Source organism: Protopterus annectens, chromosome 10.part0, assembly GCF_019279795.1.
Source record: "Protopterus annectens isolate FY-2018-M chromosome 10.part0, PAN1.0, whole genome shotgun sequence".
Taxonomy (NCBI): domain Eukaryota; kingdom Metazoa; phylum Chordata; order Ceratodontiformes; family Protopteridae; genus Protopterus; species Protopterus annectens.
In genome coordinates this window covers 1,096,918,247-1,096,934,501 of record NC_056744.1, presented here as the reverse complement: position 1 = coordinate 1,096,934,501, position 16,255 = coordinate 1,096,918,247, and the positions used below count along the sequence as shown (strand labels likewise).

The 16,255-nt window shown below is 37.6% G+C and overlaps 1 protein-coding gene across 1 annotated transcript in view; it reads left to right on the top strand.

Annotated features, from left to right (window-relative positions):
- Positions 1 to 16,255, top strand: part of LOC122813494 (leucine-rich repeat-containing protein 7-like) — a 638,320-nt gene that overhangs the window by 124,007 nt on the left and 498,058 nt on the right. The window contains exon 6 of the mRNA XM_044085838.1: positions 13,353 to 13,553. Coding sequence (XP_043941773.1) covers positions 13,353 to 13,553 — 201 coding nt within the window. The remainder of the gene's footprint in view (positions 1 to 13,352; positions 13,554 to 16,255) is intronic.

Genomic DNA, 16,255 nt, shown 5'->3' with positions numbered 1-16,255 from the left:
GATCATGAAGCAAGAAATTAATTTTGTTGCTACCACATCTGTGCTGTTGTATAGTTTTAGAAAAAAAAGTTTACTGCAAAGGTAAATGAATTGTAGAGCATTGTCCTGAATGCAGGCTGGGTTCTTCAATTATTTTGGTATAATACTGTGCTCAAGCACTGCTTTGTAGTTGGAGGAATGAACTATGACTGAGATCTTACAGTAGCAGGAAAAGGAAGACTCCTTGGAGTTTATGCTGCTGGCCAAAACCTTAAATAACTGCAATATTTTATAAATTGTCAGTGCATAATTATTTTCAGACAGTGACCCATTTTTATTTACTGTGTTAGTTACATGTGGATATGAATCATTGCCTGCTGCTGTTCTGCAAGTCTGATCTGCTTGTTTTAAAGAGGCAGATACTCAGTCATACTTCCTACATTACATTTACCCCAGTGAAAAGAAAGGAAAATATTACAATGTATTAATCTCTGGAGTATGGATGTGTTTTGTTTCTCTTTACCATTTGTTTGAGAAATCCATAACTCATTCATATAGTTTATTACCATATATTTGGTATAGAAACAGATATTAAATGAAGATGCCTTTCCTTTATTTTTTATTTGGTCAGTAGTACCATTTGATTTGTTAATTTAAATCTAACACTTTCTGGTTACTTTCATTTTGCAAGTTGTGAAAAAAGTAGCTTTTTGTTGCTACTATTGACATGCCTTGTTTAATAACTGTGTGCCCTCAGCTTGAAAACCATTACTTGTTCAAGGTTTGTGCATCCAGTGATTCTGCCGCCTCAAATGCCAATAGCCTTAACATGCATCAGCCTGGCACCAGCTCTTCTTAGGTAGGTCATCCCAGCTCAATCAAGAAAATGATTGTACTGCTAGTATTATCTGATGCATTTAGCTACAAATCAAGTTGACAGCGCTTGTAAACTGAGCTTGTGAAAGTAAACCAACTAAGACTGTAATTTTTTTTAGCTTATAAACAGACTATATGCAAAAACTTCACTGCAGACTCCCTTCAATAAGTAATATTCACATCACAGTCACCGAATATAAACCAAGCAGGCTATTTGCCTCCTTCAGTGGTCCAAACGTCACAGAAGTAATAGGCTGTCTGGTCAAAACTACTTGTGAGAGGTCAGGACCATGACATAGAGAGATAAAGCCCTGACTATGCCCCAGGTGACCACAGTTCAATTAGTAGCTTAGGTGTCTGAGACACTGGCAGGGAGTGACAGTCAGGCACATCATGAGGGCACACACTTGGGTGCACCTTGCAGATGATCCCTGGCAGAGGCAGAAGGCATGCCAAGAAGATTTTGCCCTAAAGGGAAATTGCAGGGGTGGGGCATTTGCTGAGTTATATCAGAGGTGGGATACACCAGCATGTCCCTATTGCACATCTTTCCAAGGACATTACTGGATGCAACCTAGGAAGGATGTTAGGGCATAAACAGAAAACACTCCTCTTCAGCAATATAATGTTGTACCTGGAGGCTCAATCAACTCAACAGCACCAAGAATGGATCAGAGCAAAACTGAGAGAGGTAAGGAGTGCCCAGTAAAGCTGGTGGATATGAAGATGCCCTGGTGGCAGCCAATGGTCAGCTGCAAGAAGCAAAACAAAATACTTTAAAAAAAAAACTACTTGTTAGAATTGTCACTACTTTCACATTAAAAGGCAGCAGAATGTGTCAGATTGTGCCAAATTTTCATAAATTTCTCCATGGGAGATCAAACCTGCAGTACTATATCTCTGCATAAAAAAATATTAGAGCAAGTACATATATGCACTGAAAAAGCACTGCTTGCACATGAAACCCAAAGATATGAACTGGTTAAATGTTCTAGTTTACTGAGATGCTCATGAAGAAGGGAAGGATGCATATGGTATTTAGAAGAAAAGTACAAAAGTATTCACAACATATATGCATGCAAAATATATATACCAAGCAGATATGCCTGCATTGTAAGTAATGTCCTTAAAACACATAAACTGGCCAGAAAATGAAGCTGTGTACACAATACATGTCCTTGGCACTAAACAAACAAACAAAAGAAAAAACAGCCTAATACAGAAAGATGTGCTCACATTCAAGTCTGTGTTAAAGACTAACATTAGCTGAAACACATAAAATGTTTGCACAGTAAATGCTCCATGCCAGTAAAAGATGAAACCCTGCTACAGACATACCCTATGGTTACAAGGAATCCCATGCAATGAAAGACATGGTCATAGTCCATTCTGTGAAATGCCATGACATGCAGAGGGACGGAAGAGTGGTACCAAGCCCTCTACAAACACACACACATAGGTAATAACAACCCAAAGTAGTCAACAAATTATATTGTGAAAGGGAAACAATAAGATTGCAAGCAATCCACAGAACATAGTGTGCATACTACAGAAGAAAGTGCAATCTGTAAACTCCAGAAATCTCAGCAGTGATCCAGCAATGTATGTCCACTTACTGTATGTAATGCAACATAAACATACAGTGCACAAATCGGGCCTATTCTGTAACAGTAGGGCTAGTCCATATAAACTGTGAGAGACTTGTGCATTGTATATGTGAAAAATAACACACCAGCAAGCACAATACAGAAACAGCCGCAATATGGCTGCGACATTAGCCAGGTACCAGTGACTGTCTGTAGCATGTGTACAGCAGTTTTATAACATATCCACCAAGCATTCCTACATACATGCAACCACACCAATGCATCACACCAGAATTACAGGAAGAGAGTAAACACAGTAAAATGTACAAACAGGAACCTCCATGAGATTAGTTAATTATCTTAACTAATAACAAAAAATAATGCCAACAAGGCTAGCAAGCAAAAGCATAAAACAGACCCCCCCCCCCGACATTTTAACATGGCCATCACAAATAACCACCTGCATAAAGGTACTGCAATACTGCTGCATATTGTTGTATGTTACTAGAGTATCTACACACTTTATGATCCCAATGCAGTACAATTTCTGTATATCCCATCAGGTCAGGGATTGCCCTGCCCAGATATATGCAGCACTACACAAGACAATACTACAGCATTCTCAAAACAATAGCACCCCTCTGTACATTTGTAATCTCTTCCACACTGTTTGTCCTTATCCTGTGGCAGTTATCAGTAATGTATGGAGTCTCTGAATATAGCGAGACAGTGTCTCATTTGGATCAGTACACGCTGTATCCACCAGTACATATGTGCAGTAACCCTGTAGTGCCTTTCATATTGCATGGTTACATTCAGTGGAAGTACGTCCAGTTTCAACAACAGCAAACCATTTGTGGAGCTTGGGGAGCTCACAACCAGAATAGCTGCTCTTACACTGACTTTATGTTGAGTTGCTAGGTTCTTGGTGACCTGCTTCCATGGTGTGTTTCTTTTGGCCACATATACTGTCATCAGGCTGATGTACCTCATAGTTGAAGACTTATGTGCATCTATTTTTCATGCATGGCATTTATTTCAGAATGTGTTTTTTGTAACCATTTTAATAGCATTTCTCATTTGACTGTAAATGATAAATACATGTATATATGTATATATGTGTGTGTTTGTGTGTACATATATATATATATATATATATATATATATATATATATATATATATATATATATACACATATAGGGTCTATCTTATGATATCGCACGTTCACAACAACGAATGACACATAATTGACCCCATGTAAGTGAAAGCTTACAACGTCGAAACCTCAGAACAGCAATTTTTTTCCAAGGGATAAAAATCGCTGTTCCAAAATAAAAAAAAAATGTAAAACATTACATAATGTGGGAGGTTTCACCCCCCCACACCCCCCTACTTAAATATACCAACTCCAAGATCGCACTACAGTGCCTAAAATGGCAAAGTAGTGAAAGCGGGCAAGCAAATTCTTTCCCAGGGAAAGAATTCGCTGAAAAGCCGCTTTGCTATTTTGCCTTTTCGTGCTTTTCAGTTCGATTAAGACACATTCGACAATCTGTGACATATGTGTATATATGGGTCTACGTCAGAAGACTGAGTTTTCAGAAACTCAAAATTCATATGTAGTCAGCTTCTCACAGATTGATTTTCTCAGCTGTTTAATTCACTTGAGTCTACCTGCTCCATTCGCCCTGCGGGCTCACTCCGCTCCTCTACCCTACCCCCATTCCCACCCACCCCCAGTACTCCTACACTTATACATCCAAACCACACCCTCTTCCTCTCCTAACCAATCACAACAGTCACCGTATTAACATACTATACACACCTCTCTCTAACCACCCTGGTATAACTCCTCCCCTCCAAATAACACCTGTAAAGCTTATTAGTAACAATGCAAACACTAACTTCCCAAATCCAGCTAAAACTCCTAATCTTTATTATACTCTTACCTTCTCTAACAGCAGCCTACTTGCTAACCTCTTATGAACAGTCAAAACATTTACAGCTAAATTTCCCTAATAAGCAAACAAGTATTATACCTCTTACAAACTCCTCAGAACACATAAATATAACATCTCTACCTAGCTATTTACCTGCAAAATATCACAGATTGTCCATATCAAATACAACTTTCTAAAACCCAGAAAACCTCTCCACCATTACTATAACCTCCACAATCCCTCAAACAAACTATTATACATTTCCTTACTAGATGGAGACATCCATCCTAACCCAGGTCCAGGACATAAAGCAACCATAAAACCACAAATTCATGTTCCCTCTTCCCCTAATATCCCATCTAAATCTCCCATCTCACCCTATATAGCCCATCTCAATATTCACAGCATAAATAATAAAATAGCCCACCTACATGCTCTCCTGGATGTTCATTCCTTTGACATACTTTGTTTAACAGAAACATGGCTAAAACCCACTATGCAAGATGTTGAAATCATTCCACCTGGGTACAACATCTTAAGACAAGACTGCAAAGCAAAAAAGGAAGGGGGAGTTGCTATTCTTTATAAAGAAATATCAATACTAGATTTTAGTTCCCCTTCAGAAAACAATGCAGAAATCATTAGCACTAAATTTCAGCTTAATCCCAGTAAATCCCTAAACATAATATGTATCTACTTGCCCCCTGGTAATAACACTAGCACTCTGGAAGGCATCCTTGCTGAGCTCTCCTCAAAAATTCCCCAAGAGACAATAATTTTTGGAGACTTTAATATAGACTGGAAGGACTGCTCTACTGAAACACCAACTTCCCATATTAACCTTTATGGCTTCTCACAAACAATCAGCTCCCCAACCAGAATTAATAAACCCAACAGTAAACAATCTATCCTAGACTGGATTCTTATAAATAATCACCAACAACTCTACAATGTAGGTACCCTCCCTGACGATGTAAGTGACCATTCTCTCACTTGCATAATCAGGCAAAGGTCAAGCTCACACAATCCAACCATATGTAGAACAATAAGAAGCAACAGAAATTTTAACCCTGATAACGTCCAAGCTGAACTAAAAGCATGTGATTGGTCACCCATAAAATACCTACCACTTGACAAAGCAGTAAACTACGTTAACTCAAAATTCTTAACAATCCTTGACCACCATGCACCAAAACGTTCTATCAAAATTAAATCTAAACCCACTCCATGGCTTACAAGGGAAATCAAGCAAAAAATTCAACACTGGGCACTATGGAGAACAACTAAAAACCCCATAGGCCAACAACAATTCAGGCAAAAAAGAAATGAGACAAAAAAGCTATACTTCAAGATAAAAAAAACTTTTACTGCCACCTCCAACAGACCAATCAAAACAATCCAAAAAAATTCTGGGCTAGCATAAACAGACTACTTCGATGAGGCCAATCCACAACATCACCCCCTATAGGAGCAAATCCCAACAATCCAAAGCAAACTGCAAACGCTTTTAATACCTTCTTCATAGAGATCATCCAAACACTTGCCAATCAACTAACAGCCAATAGCTCTACCCTTCCAACATTTGCTACTAACTCTCTTTCAACACTAAACCTGCAACCTGTCCCAACTTCCCTCATCTGCAACCTTTTACACAACTAAAACCTACTACACCCTCAGCTGACCAGCTACCTGCTGAATATCTGCAAAAGGCAGCAAAAGCCATAGCATATCCTGTATCACTGTTGATAAATAGAACCATACAAGAAAGTACTATTCCCGCCATCTGGAAAATCTCCCAGATTATCCCCCTACACAAGGGTGGAAACTCTATAGAATATTCTAACTATCGTCCTATAGCACTACTCTCGCCCTTAGCTAAAATAATGGAAAAGTGCATCCATAGACAGTTACTAGACCATTTACTTCAGAACAATTTACTGGCCAAATGTCAACATGGCTTCAGGCCTTTCCACAGTACAACAACTGCTCTCCTATCCTTCACTGACTGCATCAATAATAACTGTAATAATAATCTCCTCTCTTCAGCACTTTTCATCGACCTTTCAAAAGCATTCGACATGGTCAATCACCATCTACTTATTAATATACTAAAATCCTTTTCTCTGGATACGATGACTATAAAATGGTTCCAGTCCTACCTGGACAATAGGCAACAGGCAGTGCTATGGGACAACAACCTATCATCCCATCTCCCTGTTACCCTAGGTGTTCCTCAGGGCTCCATATTGGGCCCCCTCCTATTCTCATTATCAATTACCTTAACCTAGTTATTCCTCCAGCTAACTGTATACAATACGCAGATGATTCAACAATAATCTGCTCAGCTAAATCTCAATCCCAACTGCAGACTGTAACTCAGAAAATGTTTAATATAACAGAAAACTGGTTTCTACAATGCTGCCTCCTCCTGAACCCCAAATAAACTAAACTCCTCCTCTTCACTCCTACCCGTAAGTCACTCCCATTGAATTTTTCAGCCTTATCCAGTAATGGTATACTCATATCTCCTGATCTAACAACTAAACTTCTAGGGATAACTATTGATAACAACTTGAACTTTGAAACCCACATCAACAATACCGTAAAAACTGTCAACAGGAAACTAGGCTCCCTTTATAGGATTAGACCCTTTCTCTCCCCACTAGCCAGAACCACTATTGCCCATTCCCACCTTATCTCTACACTTCCCTATGCTTCAACAATATATACTAACTTGTCAAAAAATAACCTTAACAAGCTAGCCAACTCATACAATAGCACTGCAAGATTTGCTACTGCTTTCCCCTTCAGGACCCATCACTGCTATAACCTGAAACAGTTAGGTTGGTTAGAGCTTCAGAATCAGATTCATTTTAACCAACTCATCATTGCCCAGAAGACCCTCTTCCAACCTACCAATACCCCAATACTGTCTACCTCATTACCCAATATAAAAACCTTGAGATTTTACATTCATCTAATAAACTACTTGTATCAACATGGAAATCTAACAACATAGCAGGTGATGCTCTGTTCTCTAATGCAGTTGGAAAATATTGGAACCAACTCCCCCATGAACTTACATCACTGTCTTCTATTACACTTTTTAAGCACAATCTGAAACTCTACCTTAAAACCCATTGGTTATGTCCCTGTATTAATCCAGACTAATCTCTTTTACCCTCACTACAGACCTAATACCTGCTCTGTCTGTGTCCTTCTTTGTCAATGCCTATCCTTGACAAAGATATAGCTTATACTAATAGAGATAATTTAACATACCTAGTTCAAGTCTTCTGTATATATAGTCTAAAATATCTTACCTAAGGCTTGCAACAAGATTTGTATAAACTGATCATTTTTGAACTGTTGAAACCTGAAGTATGTATCTGTGTAACTAGTCACTAGTAAAGCCTTTTTGTATATAAAGTCTAAAATATCTTACTAATGCTTGAAACAGGATTTTGTATAAACTGTGCAAACTTCTGAACTGTTGAAATTTGTAGTATTTATCTGTATAACAACTAGTTACCAGAATGTTTTTAGTATAGTAATCTCTTGGAGCTTATCTCCCTGGGACTCTACTGAAAATGGACATATATCCAGTTAGACTATCCCGGTCAACAAATGTAAAATAAATAAAATAATATGGTCGAGACCATATGATCGAGTTTCCAAAACCTTGAACTTCAAAAAAAAAAAAAAAAAAGTACCTTTTTAACATTTTTGCAGGGGGGCAAGCCCCCAAACCCCATGTGTGTTTGTGTGTGTGTGTGGGGGGGGGGGGGTGCACCCTGCAAATGATATATGCCAACTCTGAGATCACACTACAGTGGGGAAGAGGGTAAATTTCCTGATCCTCTCTGCACAGCGATCTCCATTCAAAAGCTTCATGTTTTCAAAAACTCAGTCATTTGGGCTCGACCGTGTGAATTTCAAGTTTGTAAAAACTCAATCGTCTGATAGGGACCCATATATATATATATATATATATATATATATATATATGTGTGTGTGTGTGTGTGTGTGTGTGTGTGTGTGTGTGTGTGTGTGTGTGTGTGTGTGTGTGTGTATCACAAGCACTCATCTACATCCTCCCTCTTTATTGAGCTATGTCATATAAACTATGACATTTCAATAGGCATGCAATTATACAGACACTAATAAAGAAAAACAACAGTCATGTCCAGGTTGCCATGTATCTGGAACTAGGTTTCGAGATGTGACCTGATCTAGTGACATAATAGTTAGGACTGGGTTTAGCAACAGGGACAGTCCCTGGGGAATTTTCTGCTTGAGGAGTTTCAGGGATTTTCTCAAGAACGGGGATTGCTGACAGAATTTCCTCAGAAACAAAATCATTGGACATGTCACTCTGAGAAATAGAGCCTTTGTGACAGGCAAGATGGTGTAACACTGGTTCAGATACTGGTAATAAATGCTTCCGATTTTGTCTGAATTCCATTCTTTGTGATTCCACAATGTATGATCTCGCCTCTTGACACAAACTTTTCACAAATCCGATGCGATCAAAACCTTTTGACGTCTGCATCCTCACTATCTCCCCTTTTTGTAAAGAAATGAGTGGTTTGCTGGTTTTATCATAGTAAGACTTCTGGGACAAATGCTTTTTCAACAGTTGGGCTTTTACTACTTTGCTGTTCTTAGCACATGGAACCAATAAATTACTGCTGATTGGTAATGTGGTTCTTGTTTGTCTCGACATAAGTCTCTGGCAGGTGAACCAAGATGATTATCACTAGGAATGATTCTGAGACTCAGGAAATTTAGAAAAACGTCAGCATTATCTCATTTGGATTTCTCTAACAGCAGTTTTGCACTTTGAACTACACATTCAGCCAAACCGTTTGAGTGCGGGTATTCAGGACTACTCGTAATATAAACAAAGCCCCACGCTTCTGCAAATTTCTTGAAATGATAACTTGTAAACTGTGCACCATTGTCAGAAATAACTCTGTGTAAACTACCATGGACAGAAAAATGTCGCTTCAACTTAGTAATGAAAGTACTGGAAGTTAGGTTGGGAAGTAGGTCAATCTTGAACCACTTTTGAATAAGAGTCTACTAACACCAAATAATGTTGACCATTCCACTCAAAGATATCTGTGGCTACTGTCGACCAAGGTAGTTCAGGAATCTGGCTTTACTGAAGTGGTTCGTTCTGTTGATGCAGCTTTATACTATTACATATTGAACATGATGAAAGTACTTTCTCAATATTTCTTGACATAGAAGGCCAACATAGTAGTCCTCTCACCCTTCTTTTGGTAGAATCAGTTCCTGGATGTCCACAATACAAAATCTGAATGTACTCCTGTTGCAAGAATTTTGGAACAGTCAATTTAGGACCTTTCATTACAATACCATTGTCTGACAAAATCTCATCTCTGTACGGAAAATACTGCTGCACTTCTTGAGGTAAACAAAATTGCTTTGAAGGCAATCCTTGACTGATAAAGAGGTTGATCTTCTGGAGAACTGGATCTGAAGCTATGTGAGTTCTGAGCTCATCAAGATGTGTGGAAGAAAAATTTCTCACTTCCATGACCTCAAAATCAAGTTTCTCATTGTTATGCTGTTCTGTTTTTTTCTGAGTTATCTAGATAAGGTATCAGCAAGATAAAGAAGTCTTCCTTTCATGTAAAGAAGATTGAAATTGTACTTCTGCAATTTGAGCATCATATGTTGCAATCTAGCAGGATCTGTGTGCATAATCTTTCACAAAATAGTGACTAAAGGTCAGTGATCAGTTTCGATCTGGATAGATCAGCTGTAAATATAATCATGAAATTTCAAACACGCAAACCCAATCTCCAAAACCTGTTTCTCAGTCTGGGCATATTGCATCTCAGTTTGGGTTAGAGTTCTTGATGCACTGGCTACTAGTCTACCCTCTTGAAGAATAACTGCACAAAGACCAAACTTAAAAGCATCACAGGAAAGAGAAACTGGCTTGTGAACATCATAGTAGCTGAGAGTTGGTGGGTTGGCAGTTTTCTGTTTCAAGGCATCAAATACTCTTTGGTGTTGTTCTGACCATGACCAAATTACATCTTTGCATATCAGGTCTCTTAATGGTGCTGAAAGTTGGTCCAAATCTAGAATAAACTTGTCTAGATAGTTGACCATGCCAAGAAAACATTGTAGGGCTTGAACATTGTCTGGAGATGGCATCTCAAGAATTGCTGTTTGCTTGGAAGGATTGTAAGCCTGAACTGGTAAACAAGTGACCAACAAAAGTAACTTCTCATAGCCTGAACTTGCACTTCTAAGTATTCAGCTTAAGATTCACTTCATTTGCTCGTTCCAGAACTTTCTTGAGGTTTCAGTCATGTTCGACTTCACCATTGCCTCCTACTAGAATATCATCTACTATAATAGCACAGGGATACCTAGAAAAAATTTTCTCCATCACACGCTGAAATACTTCACTGGCAGAATTTATTCCAAATGGTATTCTCAGAAATCTTTATCTTCCAAATGGCTTACTGAATGTGGTTAACAATGAAGATTTTCGGTCAAGCAAAATTTGCCAAAATGAACTCTTTGCATCTAAGACAGACAAAAAATGGCATTTGGCATGAGGGCAGCAATCTCTTCAAGTGTGTGCATTGGATGATGAGGCCTTTTTAATGCTTTGTTCAAATCTCTTGGATCAATACATATTCTGTTACTATCTGAGCTTTTCTTATGAGCTACTACCATGGAAGACACCTTCCTACATCTAGACAGTTCACATGCTGTATTCCAGCTCGAAAGAATAATTTCCTTACTTACAGCCATTTGCTCAACCAATATTTCTGACAGAGTACTCCATAGGGAATTTTTAAAATCTGCTAAATCATTACACACTTAGAACATATGCTCCCTGTTATCCCTTTCTTCTCCATCACACTTCCAACATTTGCTATCTACCAGAGGAAAAATACTTTGAAGTCTGCTTGGGGTATAAAAATACCTATGCCAGCACTTCCAAGCAAACATCCAAAACCTTCTGGACTTGGTTGCAAACTTGTGAGCCATACATATGTCTCATTATTTTCTTGTAAATTGTTTTTTCAGTCTCTCTTTCCAATCTTTTCTAACCTGTTCTGATTGATTCTTATAGTTAACATGCAATGTTTTATATGCCCTACTAACTATCCCTTTTTTAACAGATGTGTCTCTTCTAGATTAACAAAAAACTCTACCAGAGTAGGTCTTTCACTTAAAATTCCCATATCCATTTCTCTTTGCCTGTACTCTGGTAGGGAAGGCAGTCTCTAGCCTGCAATCCAAATGTCTTTTTGGCCTCATCCCACTCTATTGAGGTCAAGACTATGTTGACCCCTAGTGGGCTGGTTAACTACTTTTACAAGGGAGTTATCATTTACTAGGTTTAGGAATTTTTGACCATACCCAACCTTTGGAGTAAAGGTGCTCCAGTTAATCAATGAATAGCTGAAATCATCCATCAAAAGATATTTCAGTTCCTATAAATGTATTCAGACCTGCTGGGAACTGTGTTGGAGTACAATTTTTTTTCAGAGACCCAGTAAGCACATTTAGAAATATCTGATGGGCCTCCAAGGATGTGGAGGGTAACCAATAGCAAGAAATGAATTAATAATGTGTCTTGTTTATGGTAACTTGCAGTGCTATAAGCTTTGTTTGTAGGCCGCAAGGACTGTGTCTGGAGACAGTTAGGTTTCTCACAAATATTTTTACTTTCTCATAGTTCTCAGCAGGTCTGAATGCATCATAGACACTACACCTCAGTAGAAAAGGAGTGATGCCTTTACAGTGAAACAATGCCTCTGTTACAACACAGATATGGAGCCACAAAGTAAAGTAATTTATTGTAAAACTTGTGGCACTTAGATGTGGTCAAAATTTGAATTTACTGTAAGCATTTTTTGTTATGCTGGAATAATCAAAAGACAGATTTGCATAAAAAGATACTACTGGAACAGCAAGTGATTTAGTCACTGAGCAGAATACATACAATGAAAGGTGCAGGCCATCCTTAACTAAGTAAGCCGAGTTGATAGATACTGGACAGTCTTACTTGTATTTGATACGTACATATCAAGCTCTAATATGTCTGTCTGCATGCACTTCACTCCTACATGTGCTGCCACCAGTTCACAGTTGTATTTGTTCTGTTTGGGGAACTGTAAGGCCCTCATGGTGCCATGAATCCTTGCACCCGAAAGTCTGCCAACTGTTCCCCTGTCTTTATGCAGCCTAGTGAAAGTAGATTTGATGTGCTTGATGATAGGGTCCACAGCTGCTGAGACACTGCTTCTTGAATGTTCAAACTTTGTGGCAGTGGAAGGTTTGCAGTCTGCAGCCTGATGACTAAGCATAGGGGAATGGTATTAGTGGATTGCTGACAAAGCTTTTTAGTCCTGATTATTCGTGGCTATGGGAGAAATTATTTTACAGCCTCAGTTTATGTTTGTTTAGTGTGATCTTGTGAAGAAATGTGTGAGTTTATGTGCTGCTTAACAATGAGAGGCCAGCCTCCAGTTGTATATATAATTACACCTCCGCCCACAAATCATGTAATGTTGATTTTTGTTTAAATGAAATGCTTAGTGGAAAATTTCTTAAAAACAGAAAATTGAAATATGGTGCTAAATCATGATGTCATTAGCATTCCACATTTTGATTAGGTGGACTATCTGTGAATATGGATAATTTTAGTTTTTAATTTGAAGATGTGTGACTGACCAAGCACAAAAAGCATATTTAATTTGTACTCTTGTACCTGTAACAAAGTTTTATTTTGCTCATATGTTTCACTGGTTTGCATTGTTACTACATTTTTAATATTTTAACTCTTTTGCATAATATTTTTGACATGACCTGATGTTTCATTTGTATTTTTAGGTGTATGTTGTTCCTTCTTAAGGCTGTAAGAATAGGTTATCAAGACAACTAATTATAATTTCTTTTAACTTCCAGGTTGAAATAAATCTGAAACGTTACCCTACACCATACCCAGAAGATCTGAAGAATATGGTCAAGTCTGTGCAAAATCTTGTGGGCAAAACAACCCATCCTGTAGCCATTCCAAAATCAACCCCTATCAAAGCAATAGAGCATCCTGTTCCAGATACATATGAACACAAATGGCCGATTGCACCTCAGGAGGTCCCTGTTGAGGTAAATCAAAGTGAGCTACATGTTCTGATAGTTATAGTCATACATCTTTTCAGTTATGTAATATTAATTTTAAAATGGCTTAGAAACTCTGATTTAAAGTCAAACATTAAACATGAGTGCCCCAAGTTAACGACATAACTGGTAGTAATATTTTCCTGAGGTTATGATTTTAAAAATGAATGAAACACAGAAATGGTCATCCAGAGAAATGTATAAATCAAGTAACATGTAAGCAATAACCTTACTATGTGGTGAGAAGCTTTATTCCGTTATGGCAGAGCAGAAAATTCAGTACTGAGGTAGGCCCATAATGTTATATGGGTTTTAATGAACCAATGATAAGATGCATAACAAAATAAAATTCAAGACCTGTCACTACTTAAACTTTTCATGTGGAACTGCCATGCTGTTAGTATATGTAAATCTGTGAAAGAACCTTTCCAAACCGTAAACTGTAGTCAGTGTAAGTCATATTAAACCTATTAGTCATTACTATTAATTTCAGATCTTGTAGTCAGCCATGCAATGTTAAGAAAATCAAACTGCATCAGTACTAGTAAAATGTGTCTGTGAATAAACCAGACAATCACTGAAAAAAATAAGGAACTGAATCTTGAGAATCTATATATGTATAGTAATCTTAAAAGAAGGTGTATGTGATCATACAAAACCACATGGTATGCATTATAAAATGGATCAACAGTTCAGAGATTATAATTGCACAGAAACACTTGTTATAAATAAGTAATAGTCTATGGGTGCTGTGAATGTTACCCATGATGCAGTAGTCTTTTACTGTCTGTAAATACCACCAAGACACATACACTGCTGTTCTACTGCACATTTTAATTATTTATTTACTTATTTGTTTATTTATCTGCTCACAAAATAAAATGGCCTGTATTTCTAAATGCCTCTTATTGACTTTGCTTCTCCATCTGAAAAATACCCTGCACTGAATGAAAATATTCAGAAGAGACAAGTGCAAGCCTTGAATGTTAATGTTAAATTAATTTTATCAGCTCTCTGGGAAATTCTGCATTATGTTGGATATGGAATGAAGCATTTATTTTTGTTTGGCTTACTGGCACTTTTTCAATCAGTAAGAATTTATTTAGCAAAACATGCTATTACATTCATTCATGATGTAAGATTTTTTTAAGTCATAGTATAACAGTATAATAAACAGATATCTAGATTCTAAGCCACAATGCAAAACCCTGCTCCTCCTGCCAAGAGCTATGAACTGGGCACCATCAGCTGCGTCCTCCTTTCCAGGCCAATTTTTTTTTAAAGAATCGATAAATCAATTATAAAACAAACAAATGACTGTTTACATAGCCAGGCTATTTTTATAGTACATTGGATCCTACCCGATCCCAAATCGGAGGTGCCCCTCTGTGATATCAGAATGGCAGACAATGATAATACTAATCTGAATTGCATAGTAACCAGTTAGTGTCCTTATACAAATATGTAGTGCTTTGAATTTATGCTTTTATGTGTTAGGTGACAAACCTTATTCCAAATTACAGAGTATTTTTTTTACCATTCAGGGTGAAAGTAGCAACATATCTCTATAAAATGTACAGGTTTCTCTTCTAAAGCACTTCATTCTTATGTTTATTCTGTATAGTTATATATGTAAATTATAGTTTATAACAGGAACAAACGGTATTATAACTAGAATTATAAATAATTATCCAATGCTATGAGTAAATCAGTCTAAGTAAAAAATAACAATTAAACATTTGATTACATCTGAGTGTGCTGACTGTGAGCAAATTCTGCATTAACCTTTGGCTAGAAAGTTTAGATGCAAGTCAAATACATAAAGACATGATTTTCTCACATCATACAACTGTAAGTTATAAGTAAGAAGTGCAATATTTTATTTATTTTTTATTTTTTTCTGTGAGAGGATCTGATTGTGTGGAGCCTGTTTTCAGCAGATGCCTAGGGTGAAAAGCTGCATTCTCAAATTTTGCAATTCACGATTATATAAAAAATATAAATCAAGTAAAAGTTTGAAATAAAAATAAATAATGTAATGCAATACAATAAGCAAGTATACAAAATACAATGTAGTCATACATGTAAGTGAGTTTAACTATAGGAAAAATACCCTTCCACATTATTGCTAACTACATGTCTCCCACCATGAAAAAGGAGAGGCATGCCACCTACCTGGACTTCCTAGAGTTACTCAGCATACAGCCAGACACCTTGGTCATGGGAGATTTCAACTATCCTTCCATAAACTGGGCGACTTACACAAGCACAACCATGATTGCTATCAGGTTCCTGGACTTTGTTAATTCAAATGCGAAACAGTTGGGTTGCATCCCCACAAGGGGCTCAAATGTCCTGGAACTAGTGCTCACCAACATGGGGGGGATTCACTGCAATGCCCCCTGTGTGTTGCCCTGGTAAGACCATAAATCTGTCTTGTATGAAGTAAGGATCAAACCCGACACCCCCACAGGAATAATAAAACTGGAAAATTTCTCCAAAGCAAATTATTGCCTACTAAGTGATGGTATAAAAAGTTTCAAAGCCCCTGTCAACATAGACAACAATGACTCCTATGCAGAGGAATGCACAATTGCCCTATATAGCCACTTAAACAAATGCATTAACTGAGCTGTACCTAACAGGAGCAATAACCAGGTCTCCCAGAAAAAAAACAATCCACCATGGTG